Source organism: Pagrus pagrus (assembly GCF_965226575.1).
Source record: "Pagrus pagrus genome assembly, chromosome: 23".
Classification (NCBI taxonomy): Eukaryota; Metazoa; Chordata; class Actinopteri; order Spariformes; family Sparidae; genus Pagrus; species Pagrus pagrus.
Window position 1 is genome coordinate 21,577,370 of NC_140205.1, and position 16,719 is coordinate 21,594,088.

The 16,719-nt window shown below is 41.4% G+C and overlaps 1 protein-coding gene across 8 annotated transcripts in view; it reads right to left on the reverse strand.

The window, feature by feature from the left end:
• Positions 1 to 3,157: 3,157 nt before the first annotated feature.
• Positions 3,158 to 16,719, reverse strand: part of tmpoa (thymopoietin a) — a 28,279-nt gene continuing 14,717 nt past the window's right edge. The window contains exons 5-11 of one of the 8 annotated variants that reach the window (XM_084345807.1): positions 9,292 to 9,420; positions 7,589 to 7,672; positions 7,268 to 7,297; positions 6,962 to 7,135; positions 6,536 to 6,670; positions 6,130 to 6,230; positions 3,158 to 4,330 (exon numbers count right to left, since the gene is read on the reverse strand). In XM_084345807.1, coding sequence (XP_084201933.1) covers positions 3,916 to 4,330; positions 6,130 to 6,230; positions 6,536 to 6,670; positions 6,962 to 7,135; positions 7,268 to 7,297; positions 7,589 to 7,672; positions 9,292 to 9,420 — 1,068 coding nt within the window. In that variant the 3' untranslated portion in view covers positions 3,158 to 3,915. The remainder of the gene's footprint in view (positions 4,331 to 6,129; positions 6,231 to 6,535; positions 6,671 to 6,961; positions 7,136 to 7,267; positions 7,298 to 7,588; positions 7,673 to 9,291; positions 9,421 to 16,719) is intronic. The other 7 variants (XM_084345808.1, XM_084345811.1, XM_084345810.1 and 4 more) reach the window with 7 other exon arrangements.

Below are 16,719 nucleotides of genomic sequence, written 5' to 3' on the forward strand. Positions count from 1 at the left end.
TACATTTAAGGTTTTCAAGTAATTGGAGTTTGAATAAAGTGCTTGAAAGTGCTCAAAATTGTAATAGCATTGCTTTCATAGTATATACCTTGGTCAGTGATTTAAATAAAATTAACATATTTTACTATGTTTTAAATTTCTTACAATTACTTTAATTATTTGTTAAAAGTACAACACCGACACTTTAGATTAAGCGTAAAGAACATCTTGAGTAACAATATCTAGGAGAAGTGGAGCTGAAACTTTGTCAATCCAAGTCAAATCCACCTCTGAGGTGGGATTCAAATGATCCTGAAATTTTGGTATCAAGTTGATCCAGATATCTGCCTTGTGTTTTGAAATACCCAAATCCAGCCTTTTATCTGGATTCAAGGGAGGATTGGATTACCAGAGCTGGATCCTGATCTTCAGGATCAGGATTCTCTGGATCTGTGTTGAAATACCCAGTTTTCAGATCAGATCTAGATTTAATCCAATCCGACCAGGATAATCCTGTCAGATCACTTTTGAAATACTGGGCCCTGATGACAAACCCTGAGAGGAACACTAAGTGGATTACCTGCTAACAGCTGCTTCTATTCTTGTCTTCAGTAATGCCTTTGAGAGCGAAGCCCCCCCTCTAGAGATGATCGCTTAGTGACATCACCACACACCTGGTCACACCTGAGGTGTGGTTGGAATTACCTGAAAGCTGGGTGTGTTCAGTTTCACAAGAAGCAGGGCTGGAGCAGCACTCATTATGTTGAATAATGAAACATTTCTGAATAGAGAAAACATCTGGAAGATAAATATCAGAACAGTTTCAGTGGTCCTTACTGTGTCCTTTAGGCCTGACACCTGTATGTTAAACTCAGTGGATGAACACACACACGCGTCTGTTGTAGCTGTGTGTGAGTTGTAGTCTTTCACAAATTGGTGATGTTGCTGACATTAATTAGGTAACACTATTCTTCATGATTATCCATTTTTAAGAAAAAAACAAATGTAAATCTAACATTCAGGATCAGAATGCAACAGAGCAGTGAAGGGAACACCGGTCTCCTTTTTCCTCAGCAACCAGGTAAAGGCTGTGAACGGACCCTGGGGCAGAACTGGGCTGCTGCCTGTGTTGACACCACAGCTCCTCCTGCCTGTGCATGCAGTATTCCTATGATGGAATGTTACATGGTCCACGGTTTGCTGTGTGTTAATGTGGGCTAGTTAAACATCAGCTGCATAAACTGTTGCTTTAGTAATGCATATTTCCAAAAAAAGTTACAATACCACAAACCAGTAGATCCTTGTCACAGCAGACATTTGCCATGGCAGACACAGCACAGGTGTAATTATTAGGCTTCAGAGTCCTGATAATGCATGAGGGTAGACCTGTCCTGGCTCACTGGCTGCTTGGACACTTTGAGCCTCAGTCACAAACACTGTGCCCTGCAGACAGACAACCAAGGTCTCAGCTTGCTTGAGTTGGGTAGACCATCACAGTGAACATCACGCCTACCCTACCTTTATTTTTATCTGGAACATTATTGTAGTGTGGTAATGCTCTTGGTGCATTCAGTGGCACATGGGAATGTTACTGTGACAATAAAAGCAGACATGATTGTGTGATGGATTAGCAACCAACTGCTGTCTGAGGGGAAAATGTAGCCTTTAGATTGTGTTTGCATATAGATTATACAGCTTCAGTATAGAAAAGAACATTTAGAATGTGAAACACTTTCATGTGATCATTTCACAGTTCAGTGAAAGTGACAAGGTAGCAGGTGCAACCAAACCAGTTATCGTGTCACACATCTACAACACACCTCTCAGCCTGTCTCTGGTTTTCAGCTCCCACTGAATCTGTTTCCCTGTTAGTAATGATAACAGACATGTTCGGTTCAAAAGTGACTTGTCAGAGCAAAACGTTGTAATTGTAAAATCTACACAACAATAAAGCTGTGATTATAAAGCTGCAAAATATTTCTGGAATTTAACAGAAATACTGAAAGTGCTTTTCTCCCCATCATGTCTTCATATGTTGAATGCCTTTAGGTTTTTTGACTATTTTTCAACATTTTCATTATTTCACATTTTATAGATTCATTTTATTAATCAAATTATTAATCAAAAGGAAAAAGGAAAAAATTACTACGATGTCATATTTCCAAACCCGCAAGTCTTGTAGAGGCTGTATTATACCCTCTATAATGTCATGTCACTGTAGAAGCTGGAAACTTGACGTCATTATTTACACCACTAATGTGAGTCGAGCCTGTGAACCAACTTCAGACAGGGTGCATGCTAACGCTTTTAGCTTAGCAGTAAAGATTTCATCTTTAAAAGGGGTGTGAAGAACAACTTCTAAATCTTCTAAAACTTTTAACACTTCTAAATCAATTTAGAATCCTGGGTTTTACAGAGACTTGGCTTACTCCTGACAAACTGTCTGGAGTCATTTATATTATTTTCCATTAAAGAAGTCCCCATCTACTTCAGTTGTTTGGGAGAATGCTGCACCGTTGTTTTGTGGACCACAAATCATCTGACATTCAATCGGCACGGGGGTGAGAAGATCATGCCTGAATTTTCATTTTTGGGTGAACTTTTCCTTTAAACTCTCTAGTTACCACATTGCATCCCAGAAATGATCATAGTGAGCACACTAGGCCTCCAACTGATTGTTCACTTAAAGTGAGACCAACACCACCCTCCTCTCCCAACTCATGCTTCAAACACTGCTAACAGCGTTTTGCTGCCACACAGTGTGTGACCAGATGCTAATGGTGGCTAATGACCGTAAACTTAGGTGTTGTTGTATAAAAGGACATTACAGTCATTACACACTACATTTGACTCTTATTAGCAGTAACAATACATTTGAGCATATACCATTATTCCATTACTGTCACTGGTGCCACTGATCATCAAGTTACATCGGCTTTGCTAGATTATTGGCATATTTCCAATATGCGTATTTTTCCCATTAAAGTCTTCTTTTTCATAATTTAATTCAAGTTACAAGACAGTCTTACTTTGTCTCTTTCTATACATATGGTGTATATTTATACATCACTCCAGCCTGCAGTAACCCAACAAAAGTAACACACGTAAACTGTTGTGACAAAGTAAAAGTTAAACTCAGGCCTTAGACGTCGTGAATGAAATGCTTGTACAGGCACAGTAACAACATAATAGTTTATTGAGTGGATATTTGTGACAATGAATACATAATTAAGTAGAATACACTGAGACATTGACTTTTATTAGAAGAGAACAATAAGAAAATATTGGTGTAGGGTTTAAGAAGATTTCGAAGCATTTGGATTATAATAACAAGCCTCCCTGTCTCATTAACAAAGATGGTCAAGTAAAGTACAAAACAAAATGACAGATTCAAACTCCATCTTCAAGGCTGTTAATGACCAACAGAGACAGACACTAAGGCAAAGTGTGAAAACAAATCTTAACCACACTCATTCAGTACAAACACACACTCACACACGCACCATGCGAGTATGACAAAAAAATGAACACAGTAATAAAAAGTGAGTCCACATATTTCTATGAAAGCTACGGTTTGTGTTTCTGAGAGCTGATTAGTGGCTGGCTTTGTCGTCACCTCACAGACCGAGTCAGAGATCAAGAATGGACCAAAACAACAACAGCAGAGGCAGTTTAGTCCTTTCACAATGTGTCATGAGATCCTTGAAGTGTCACTGAAACGACCACATCGCTTCTCTGTAGGGATTCACTGAAAACTGATTCAGAGGTGAAGAAAAAAAGAAAGGTCAAATATTGAGGAAAAACGGCCAAAGATGTCAGAGGTAATTTCACAGCGCCGTGAACAAAATGGCTACAATGAAGATTCACACTTTAAAAAATGAAAAAATAGAAGCAGGCAGGCTTCTCTCCCCCGCAGACACTTCCTGTGTTCTCCCTCTATGCTGTGCTGCCACTGGCCACTCCTGTGTCTGAATCACCAAAAGGGTTGATGGTGTTGGTCTCCATGGCTTGGTAAACCAAGAACAGGAAAGCAGCCACGATGGCCAGTAGGAACAGCTTTATCCATAGAGACATGCTGCGGGCCGCTGCTTTGGTCTGACCTGCAGGGGGAGCTGCAGACAGCGGCCTGGAGGAGGCGCTGGAGAAAGAGGGGGTGGAGGTAGAGGAGCTGAAGGAGGTGGAGGAGGGCAAGCTGTTGACTCGGTTGATGATGCGGCTCTCTGTGTAGGATGAGGATGAGCTGGTGGTCTTGGTGGTTTTGGGAGAGAAGAGGGAGTTCTCATTGTTCCACAGGTCACTGGACTTCACTGGGCGATCAGCAGCTCCTCTGATGGGTCGTCGACAGGTGGCGCTACAACAGACAAATATTTTACAATTACTGTTTTCTGAGGGTAAAATAAACAGGTTTTGAAAACATGTACAATAAACTGGTGTCTGAGCCAATATAGACTTTGTCAGGCCTAACTGGATTCTGGTGGTACTGGTTATAACATCACTGAGCCAGACAAAATACAGTGTTTTGTGTCAATGTTATGTTATATTTCAGTGTTTCTCCTAGAAGTTGCATTAGTTCAGTCATGGTGGGATGCTGTTTGGTTTTTAGTGCCACAGTGACCTCAGGATACCAAATCGATCCAAAAGAGTTTGATGCAGTGGGGCATATATTTGGGATTTGGAAAAGAAAGCACTGGTATTTGATTTTTACATTAGTTGATGTTTGGGAACTGACAAAGAGAGAGAAACAGGATCTGTGCCTGCAGCTACTTCTAAAGCCCATTCATTAATGATGTTAACACAACCCAGGGGACAGGGGTGTCCTCAGGGTTCTGCTAGCTCTGGTTTGAAGACTAAAAACAGAAAGCACGTGTTACAAACTGAAGGTGTGGAGGGCAATAATAAATTGCTGGTGTGCTGCTTTAATTGTTCCACTTCCACTCTAATGTTATAGTCTTTATCATTTTCATTTTGTCAGTAAATATGTCTTGATGTAAACTTTTGACTGGAATTACATTGAAGTGTGATTCCTCTACAGTTAACTCAGAGGCTTTACTTTAAAAAGCAGATTACAGCTTAAATGTGAAGATTTGATAGAATTTTCTAGAAATTAATATGTAAGGATATCTTTCAGGATATCTGACTGCACACCACATTAGGCTCTGGTAACTTGTGATGGGCCTTTGTCATTATGATAGACCATTTTTTAAACAATAAAAAAGCAGTAACAAAAATGAAGATGGGTTTAGAGCTGCAATGATGAGTTAACTGTCCACTGTCAAATTAAAGGATAACTACCGTTTTTTACAACCTGGACCTTATTTCTAGCAAAATATATGATCATTTACTCACCCAGATAACTTTGGTGTCATTTGAAGTTGTTCGGACGAAATTAGATCCAGTGTAGCGCCGATATATCCATATAATGTGAGTGATGGGGCATCGACACACAGCTTCTATGATCATTATCTGCCACGAAACTAGTTCATTTCACCAATATTTTGTTACGATATGCTAGTGCTATTCCCCTCTGAGTCCGGGCTCGTCTATTGTCAACATCCGGGGTCTGTAGGTTGAGCTACTACCTCTGACCTGGAAGATGTCGTCTCTGAGCTGCGCGCGCACCCGCGACAGCCCGGCTTGTTTACCTGTAGCTGCTGCTGCTAGTTTGACCCTGGATGTCGACAACAGACGAGCCCGGACTCAGAGGGGAATAGCACTAGCGTATCGTAACAAAATATTGGTGAAATGAACTAGTTTCGTGGCAGATAATGTGTTATATAGAGGCTGTGTGTCGGTGCCCCGTCACTCACATTATATGGATATACCGGCGCTAAACTGGATCTAATTTCGTCCAAACAACTTCAAATGACACCAAAGTTATCTGGGTGAGTAAATGACCATATATTTTGCTAGAAATAAGGTCCAGGTTGTAAAAAACGGTAGTTATCCTTTAATGGCCAACTATTTTAATAATCAATCGGTTTGAGTCAAAATTCTGTGATTCCCCTTTCTTAAATATGGATATTTTCTGGTTTCTTTCCTCTCTATGACAGTAAACTGAATATCTTTGTGTTGTGGACATACAGAAAATAATGCACAAAATAACAGACAATGAAAATATTTGTTAGTTGCAGCCAAACATTGATTACTTACGTGATTCCTGTTGGACTGTTGATGTCATTGGAGAACAGCTCCTTCAGAACATCCTTCTCCTCCACTTTCGGGGTTTGCTCGCTGGCTGCAATCTTCTCCACCTAAACACAACACAATCATGGAGAGTGTGATTCAAAGAGCACGCACCAACCATTTATGAATACATCTCACCAGTGACCGTCAGCAAGCTTCTTGTTCCACATCATTAAATAAACTAGATTCCACTGCACAGGGAACATTCCCCTCACTACATCACTACAACCATGTGTAGGTGCACGTTTGGACCAGCAGAGGGCCTCTGCCTGATATTAGACGCCCCTCAGCACGTGACCACTTCAAACAAAAGCCTGGACCAACCACCGTGTTTCCTTGTGAACCTTGTGAATGTTACAGTCCAACAGTGTACCTGTCTCACTAACATGTCCTTGGACAGTGTGGATGTACAGCCGAGCGTCTTCATCGGGCTGCATGTGGACAGGAAGCTGGTCATTTTCTGTTGCCTCTGTTTATACAGCCGGACATCTGGAGGACCAGACTCCACCTGCTCACAGACAGTGTGTGTGACTGTGTGTCGAGGACGTTGAAGTAGCCAACAGTTCAGCTGTCACACAACTGTCCCTGCAGAGACCCTCAACAGCTGCACACAAACAACTGGCCCATTCATCATTAACAACCCTATACTATAACTATAGATTGTGTGCTTCAGCTCTTCATGTTTCACCAAAGACGATGCACCATTCGTATACAAGTGTCAGTGAGAAGCACCAGTGAACGATAGAAACACAGAGAAAAAAGGAAATGCAGCCAGCACTGAGTCTGAGTCGAGCTGTACCCCTGCTGCAGAGACCCTGCTGGGCTTAGATCCAAACTGGTCCGACAGGGACCAGGCTGCCTCTCCTGTCTTTATGGGTGAGATGTTACACATGGGGCTAAAGGTGAGCGGGTCCACTCTGGTGGGCCCGGATGGCTTGGCGGCAGGTCGTATACTCTGTTCTTTACACAGGCCCTTTGACCAAAACACACAATAGAATATGAGATATACATGTTCAAAAAGAAGAAGTGGCTAGTATACTAAAGAATTCGATAAGAAAAAGCTCAGTGATTAATTCCAGTGTAATACAGATTTAATTCTACACACCATAGCTGCTGCTCTTAAAGGTTCAAGTTCCTAAAACACCAACACAAGAGAAACAAAGCCAACAAACAGAACAAATTAAATTGAGGCTGAACTCACTCAGCCACACTTCTCACTTCACTCATCTCATGTGCATCTGATGGACACATGCCACTCAAGTTTCATCTGTGTGTGTGTTGGTATATTAGTGTGTATTTAGGTCCAGTTATAGTGAGTGTCGTGGCATTTGGTTGCACAGTCAGTCATTAACTGAGCGATTCAACCAGTGTGGACATACTGACACGATATATTTTGGTTAAGATGGATGTCAGACAAAAGGCTAACCTCCAGCAGAGTAGTGTTGAGCAGAGCCACTGGCTTGTAGCTGGTTTGTTTGGTAAGACGTAGCCCCAGTTCTTCTTCTTGAAGCTACAGGTTTCAAACAGAAGGTGAGCGGACAGAATTTCTTTCAGGGTTCTAACAACTTGGCTTGATTTCTAACTCAAACAACAGAGATTTTTGTAAAACACGCTCTCACTCCCAACTAATCAAATACAGCAGCTTGGTCACCGACCTTAGATTCAAACATTACGCTCTGCCTTCCCCTCTAGGGATGCAATGTCCGGTTAGACTTCAAAACAAAGCTCGCTGACAAACATTTCATATACAATATATTATGACTTTAAACTACTATTATACTTTGGATTAACATTATTACGTTCAGTGTCATCACTTATGTAACTTTAGCCACATTATGTAGATACGTTTAGTTACTTAGGTAACATAACTTTAAAACTAATCACTCTCCACTCTTGGTCACAAACTGCAGTCTCGTTGTCACAAATTTTAAACTACTGCACCAGGGTGGCGCTTCTACAAATGAAGCCAGAGGGGTAACTACAGTGTCAAACTCACAGGCTGGCTCCCTTCAGCTGTTGTGTGTATTCTCTCCATCTCTGTGACATGTTCTACAGACATTTAAACTGGAGCTAAAAACTGGTATGATGTACATAGGACTGTCTACAGGGTTTTGAGGTCGATTGTAGAGAATAGCGCATGTTGTGGTAGAAATGGGCAAGACTCTGAATCTCTAGATAAAGCAAAGCAGCATCCTTGCTTGACATCCAGTGTGAACAGTCTGACCTGTTAACATGGACAATGAAATGACAAGCGAGAGGTAGCGCCATGCAGCAGCGCTGCACATGCATCCAGTGTGTCCAGCCTGTTCGAAGCACAGGGCTATGAACCAGGCTGCTGTATCTGATGCGTTCGGAGTGAGAATGGGCTGGTTTGTACCCAAGACAATGCTGGTCAGAGCATTTATTGATAGTTTGTGCGACTTTCTGAAATAGACAATCTGACTATCTGGTTTAAACTTCTCTCACTTGTCTTTTATACAAGTGAGTGCAACACAATGAATGGCTTCGGGGAAAGAGTCCGAGTGTGCACCGTTTTTAATGTGATCAATTGTATAACAAGTGCAAAGTCATGTTAAAGACAGATTTCCTATAGAAGGACCAGGGAGGCAGTGTGATTTTAAATCAAATATCCTCCTGAAACCAGGAAATCCATCCAGAAATACACCAGTGAGGGAACCAGCCAGCGGGGGCTTCCTGGAGCTCTACAGACCTCGGCTGTGTTTTGGATTACAAGCTTTACTGGATCGGGCCTTGGTTTGTGGTCCACATTACAGAATGAAGGTTCACTAGCTGGACTCTGAGGCAGCCACGTCAGCAAATCAAACAAGCTGGAGATTTTGCAATGAATGGAACCAAGGACTGATAGAGGAAAATAATTTGGCAAATCACCAAACAGCCCTAAAAGCCCCTTTGCTTGTGCTAGTCCCCTGTGACCAAGTAACCCCTTCGTGACAGTCAGCCTCGTTGATAACACACACAATCACCAGCCTTAGGTGCAGTTTGAGACAAGATGACAACAGTGTATCAGCTCTACAACCGATCAGAAGACATCTGAACTAACAGACCAGTGAGTCTGAGCAGGCATCAGTGAGTGAACAGTGTCTCCCAGTGGCCACAGCACAAAACTACCTGAACAGGTCTGGATGAGTTGGAGGGAGGCTCAGCCCGAACTGGACTGTCCAGCCTGTGGTGAACCCTCCTGTTAGACTGCAACTGTCCCTGCTCTGTCAATGCAGGCCTGAGATCCTCAGGCACTATCTGCTGGGTCAGAAGAACCAGGAGATGAGGACAGAGTACAGAAAAAGCAGGACAATTAAAGAGAGGACAAGTAAGACAAAAGAGGTACAAAGAATAAGACAGAATGAAGGATGAATAAAGGAAGAAAAGTTGCTGGACATTCCAAATCTGCTTTTTGATGTTTTGATTCCACACTGGAAAAAACAATTCCAACAACAAGCAGAGAAGACAGCTAACTAGCTAACAATAGCTTACATCAATGTTAATTAATCACAACACTGCCTGCAGTCTCCTAGTACCTCATATTTGGATGTAGCTGATAAAGACATTCATTTAATGGTCATTTTTCTTCTATCAAGCAGTTGGAGCAGCATGGAAGAATATGTGAAGATGCAGAGGAAAATGAGCTCAATCTGAGCACATACACCTCTCTGAAGCCACGTGAGAGACAGGTGGACAAAAATCCCAGACCAGAGGAAAGAATGATGATAGTCAGTGTGGAGTGGCTGTGGATCTAGACACCAGTGGGTCTGATCAGTTAGTGTTGGAGTTTAGAGAAAGGGCTGGGAGAGGAGAAGTGGGACAGTATTCACCACTCTATGGGATAACCTCCTGGATCTGCGCTTTACTTGCAGGACAAGCGCTTCATCATCGTCTTCCTCATCCATCAACTGGCCCCTCTATACATATGGTGAGCACACACCAGCAGGCAGTGAGAATACCACTGTTTGACTTGGAGCCTATTTATCACCATTTATCACTGCCTTGTCTTCAATCCAGATGTTCTTAATGTGTAGCCATATGTGCAACAGCAATGCTGAATTTAATGCTCTTAATGTTAGGTCTTTCTGCTTTGTTGAGTCTTTTTGAGGCTCACCCAGCTCAGTTTCAGGGCTCTGATCTTTTATATTTAAGGATCATGGTTGGAAACACAAAGACAGTCAGTAATTAAAGAGTCGTCAACATTCTATATGTTAGTGGAGACAGCAGTGTGGAGTCACTTCTGGTAGTTTGTGAAGGTTCGTCAACCAACTGTACCTCACACATAATCAAATCAACCCAAATAAACATTGCTCCAACAAGGAACATGAATGAAACGTGAAAATGTACCTACCTGGAGGCTCTGTAAATAATAATGATAACACAGACAGTGCTCAAACAGCTGATTAACTGATTAGTTGATCGACAGGGAAATAATTACAAACATTACACTCTGACTGAATGATTCATAAATCATCAATCAATCAAAATAATCAACAGATTGAAAAATAATGAAAGTTGTAGCCCGAACTACAGACCAATGCTTCACATTCACTGCGACAATTACCAGGCAACTTCCGGGGGTTGTGAGGCTCAATAACAATTATCCAATGTTTTACAGGTGCTTTTTTCACAATGTAAGCTTATGGGAAAAAGTCTTTTTGGGCCCCAGTGCATCATATGACGATGTAATTACACAGTTTGGCCACTTTGGAAACTGGCTTCAAGCCTGCACTCTTCCTGGGGGCTTGATCTTGACGATGACGCTAGCTGTCTTCTTTGCAGAGGAAGTTCCGGTCAAGCCGACTGTGTTAAATCATGGACTTATTACTACTAGACAGAGCCTTGGAGGCAGAGCCCCATTCATTCCTATGAAAGCTGCTCATTGGCGCATGAACCTAAAAACGCAGCTAACTTCCAGTTAATCACACGGCTAACTTGAATGGGGATAAAATAACTTACTGAGGTTCTTCTAGACTTTCCAAATGTTATTGGACCGAATGGCTCAAACTATGATAGTGAAACGAGTCATTCTGCGGAGGTTGTGACGCTCAAAAGAATTTATCCACCGTTTAAGAGCCCCATCTTTCCCAATGTTAGCTTATGGGAAAAGTATTTTTGGGCCACAGTGCACCACGTGACGATGTTATTACACAGTTTGGCCACTATGAAAACTGTCTTCAAAGCCTGGCGCCTCTCCTGGGGGCTTGAGTTAAATATTGCTCCTCCTCCTCCTCTTCTTCTTCGTTGGCTTTACTGGCGGACTAAAAACTAGGACTGGGTGATAACACGATTAAGATCATTTTCATGGTTAAATTTTCCACGATAAGGATGATAAATTTATGACATTTATTTTCGATAGTTATTTTTGAGTCAGTTTTCCTTTACCTAGAAAACACCAACAGCCAATCGCACAGCAGAGAAACAAATGCATGTGGTTGATACATGTTTGGACAGGTGGACAACAAAAACAGAGCTTTTAATCGAGAATGGACTAACATGTTGATTCTTCCCACGGGCAGTTTAAAACCAGTACGTCTCACATGTTCTGATACCGTGGCGATTATTAAAAGCAGCAATGTGAAGTGCCACTGTGAGATGAAGAGCAAGTCTTTTTTAGCAAACATATCCACTCAAATCTGAATGAAAGGCAGCAAAGTTGGTTGAGAATGTTAAGATGTGAAATGAAGTTAACAAAAGAGATTTTTAATAAAAGAGTTTAGGGTTTTCAAAAGCTCTGTTATATAGTCTCTTTTTTTAAAATGTAACCCTTATTTTACTTGCAATGACAAGAGAACATGTATTTATTATTAAGAAAAAAAAAGAAAAGAATTGTTCTTTGACAGTCAGTCGTTGACCACATACAGACGTTGACACAACCACTAGGCTACTTCAATATAGGCTACTGTATATGGCACTGAACCATAATGCAAGTTGGACATTATGAGGTTCAGGACCTTCTCTTGAGGATTTTAAATGAATACCCCTGGCTTAAAGAATTACTTCAGTAAATTTAAACCTACATAATCTTCAGTAGATAGATAGAAAGCTTAAGTTAAGTGGTTTGCAGCTCCAAAAAAATGTCAGTTACTCAGTTACAAGTGAAGAGCGCCAGCATTTTGTAGCTACTGTCTGGTACCCAACACGGCAGTGACAACAACAGACATCGTCAGAAGTCACATGACTGCAAGGCATCTATAGGTTACAGTGTGTCAGTTAATGAATGCTGCAGCTTCTCAAGACCAAGTGAAGTCTCGGGCCCTGGAAGAAAACAACATCTCCCCTGTGCTTCCAGACTATGGTCTTGAAGCTGAGCAGGAAAGGTTAATACAGCCCTAGAAGTAAACACAGTTGTCTGTCACCGATGTCTAAAATAATGCAATAACGTGAAACTTCATTTCCAGAATTAAAATGAAGATTACAGCGTTCTTTAATAAAAGGACAAGGACAGAGGAGGAAAGAGAGAGGGGACAGATCATAATGGGCTATTTTAACATCTTTAGACTAGAACAGTAACGCTGTGGCTGCCACGCACAGTCACAAGCCTTTGCCACCTTTGTTTAAAAAAAAAAAACTCCAGGGAATCCCTGAACACTGCAGTAAATTGCTGATGCCAGAGTGAGCATGAGTGGAGCATGCATGTGTGATGAGGTGGGTGGGGTTGGAGGGCTGATGCTCTGTGTCCTTCAAAATTACAATGTTGATTGGAAAAAAGAGTGGAATTTGAGTTTATCTTCCAGGGCGGGTCACAATTTACCTGGGCGGGTAGCCCAAGTACAGCCTATATATGGGAAACACTGTAGTTTACACAATTAATGGCGAGCTGATTGGCTAGTAACTGGCCCGTCCAGGCCAGTGAGCATATAAGAAGATCAGGGTTTTCCTTACCAATAGCCTATAATTTGGCTGCATGGCCTAAGCATTTTTTCACAGTGCCTATAGGCGAATAAAACAGAAAAACTATGCTGAGACACATTGCTGGTCACGCTGCGCTGCTTCTTTCCTCCCGTTGCTCTCCGTCGGAGTTTCACTATCCGTGAAATGGACGGACACACACACAGTGACGGCACAGTGAACCACCAAGATACAGTAGTGTGTTACAAGTGTTACTTGAGGCTAATGAGTGCCGTGTAGTGGAAGCTTTGAATGTTAACCAAACGGGTTTCGTTCAAACTGAACATTTTACTCGCAAATATGCTGCAGTTTCACAAAGAACAAGGTAAACCAACAGACTTTTGCACCCGACGTCTCGTATTTCTAACATCACTTAAGCTAGCGACGAAACAGGTTACTTCAAAATAAAAGCACTTCCTGTCAACACTGTCCATAGTAATACTGAATCATTACCATTAGCAAGTTAAAACATATTTTACTGTAAATAATGTTTTAACATGTCTTCTATAAACTGAATAAATTCTGTTTTCTTCTCCCTGTGTATTCCATACCATCTGACTTTCCACAAAATATGGACAAACCTACATTCATACACCACATTAATTTACTGATCCAGTACATGCCTAATTTTATATTTTTGTGTAATATAACATGACATATCAATACCTAAAAGGAAAACAACAAAAGCTAAAGGGAACTTCACTGTTGTCTGTTATGTATAATAACTCACCAAAGTTATTGTCATGTTTTGGCTGCCGGGCCAGTGAAAATATACAAGGGGTCAGTAAAACTCTGATCTACTGGCAAAGTGGGCCAGTGGGGAAAACATGTTATGTTGAACCCTAATTTGAGCTTTCTCACAAATTATAGAGTTAAACGTGTGTTTGATGTTATATGGTCATCACGTTTGTATGTTTGATGAAAATGTATCTGAAAGTTGAATAAAATCCCAAATCTGAAAACAAAAACACATCTACGATAGCCCCCTGAAAGTTGATGATTCAGTCGGAGACCGATTTTGTAAGTCAGAGTACAATAACAGGATAACACAGAAGCTTACAAAATGCTCAGGGATAACATCTCAATGAGGAATTATTTATAAAGCAAACCATAATTTTCCTTTATATTAGCTGCTGCACTAGTTCACTAAAAATCCAACTGACGACAAGTTAACTGATGACAGAAGCTGCAATTTTAGGGCACCAAATCCTAATCTGTCCTAGGGCCCCCAAATGTCTATCACCAGCCCTGCTCTGAGTGAGCTGAGATTTTATAACTCAACTGTGAGCAGGAGGCTTGGACTGTGTGGAAATCTGATGTTTTCACATCAAAGATGTCAACGAAAAGGAATCAAAACACGAGGCTGAGGCTGCAGGTGAAACACACTCATGTCGGCTAATAGTATTTTAGTATGGCACTGAACTGAAAAAAGACGAATAGTTGAATCTTTTTATTGTATAGCCTGCAACCCTATCACATCATCCTAATACAACGGTCTACAAAATTCAAATAAACCACATAGTGGTTTATTTTTATGGTTTCAACGCGGCGCGTCTCCTCAACGGTGAATCATCAGATCCACCATCATCATCACGAGAGAACACAAAATTGTTTAGAGCCGATTATTCTTGACAGTGACCCACTTAGTTTAGTCACCGATACCACGCTTGTAGCTTTGATTGTTAAGGATTGGTCATGTTGTAGCAGAGAGTATCATGATGATTGAGCCATGCACACATTACGAAGATGGAGGAAAATAGCGAGCCGCAGAATTTTTTTATTTCAATACAGATTTGTTGTTCACAATGTAGCATTATCAAAGATAAAATATGGTGCAACCCCTGGACGCATGGCTAGTACGACACAGGACGTGTACCTATCAAAATCACTGATAAACCCAATTAATTATCCTTATTTAATGCGATTACATCAATGAGAACATGACATCCACCTATAATAAACAGAACACCACATATATTTACTGGGAAGTTTATAGCCACAAAACAGTGCGCGCACACACAGTTGGCAGCCCCCCAGTTTTCACATGCCTCTCATTCTCAAGTCCTTATCGCAACAGGTGCACAGTCACAGTCTGACCAGCAGGAGGAGCTGCTCACAGTTACAATCAGAGGTGAGCAGCAGCAGCACACTGCTGGATTACACACCTGGCATGAAGGAGAGGAGTTCACACTGCTGTTTCCCAAAAGAGGCTATGCAAAAACAATATTTGATGATACTCTGGACTGCTGTGAATATTGAATGGTGAGTGGGTGGAGGGTTTAATGATTACAATACGTCAGTGAAAAGAGGAGAGCAGATGGAGGTTGGAACAGACTTTTTGGACTGTGTGTGAAGGAGTCTGAAGCATCCAGCATGTGCATGGCAGCAGCTAATCTACATCATGTGCTTTGAGTCTGACATGTATCGAGCAGCACTGATACACTGAGCCTCCAGGCTCACACTGAGCTGGGTGTGACTGCACTCCAATAAAATGTGAAACCACTTCCTTTGCCAGTATCAGGAAACTGTCTAATCAACTCCAGCTGCTGGGTATCCCATCCTACCTGCTCCAGTTCAAACTGCACACCAACTCCTGAACTGCAGCTCAGCCTGCTGCTAAGCTGCTACAATACATTGACTGTCTTTGCAATGTTTGGCTCAGAGTTAGTCTCTGCTGTCTGCAGCTGGTTGCATTAAACAAGCAGTCTTATTTGTTCTTTGTAATTACAGAAAGTGCAGTGCTGGAATGTTGTTAATGAAGTTTAAACCAAGCAGGGTGATAGTACTGCTCAAGTTAAGGAGCAGCTGTGTGCTTCTCTTTGAAACACTCACTCAATGTCTCTCTTCCTGTCACATGTCTTCAGATCAGCTGTTGTATATGGTTATGCTCACAATGAGAAAGAACACTGAGGAAATCAGATTTTCTCAAATTAAAATATGAGCCCAAAACAAAAAGAACTTCTCTTCCTGAGGAGGGCAGCAGCTACTCTGAGCTACTCCATGTCTTTTAACTGTCAGTGGGTTGTGTTGTGTCAGCTGACATCGGCTGCTTGTGATCATCTTTCTCCTGACTAGTATCAGCATATAATGCAGTGTGTGAAGGACTGACAGGTCTGGAAGAATGTCAACAGTCTGACAAACACTCACCACTATTTACATAGCAGCACCAATTAGATCAGCTCTGGGAATCAGATGGTCATGTAACTGTTGTAATAATAATAATAATAATAATAATAATAGTGTTGAATGGTCAGAATGTGTTGGTATTTGTTTTTTATTATGTGTTTATAACAATACGATATAAGATAATTTGTCTGGTGATCATTCCAAATGTGTTGATAGAGTCACACAGAGTGACTGTTAGTGTCTGGTTAGTTACACTGGTGCACACACAGTATTAAACTGAGACCAACAAAGTAAACAATGGCCAGCAATCACAACTGGAGGTAAAGACAAGACTGGAGGTCATGATGCCACATCCGGGCTAGCTTCTATAACTCAGTGCAGCCTCTCCTTCCATATTCTAATAGAAACACTACAACACTGGACATCATGGATCAAGTTAAACAATTACTTCATGAACACAAAAAAAACTACAACTCCCATGAAAAAACTGCAACCTGTAGTGTAACCTGGTTTTCCCCTCATCTATGAATTCACCTACCT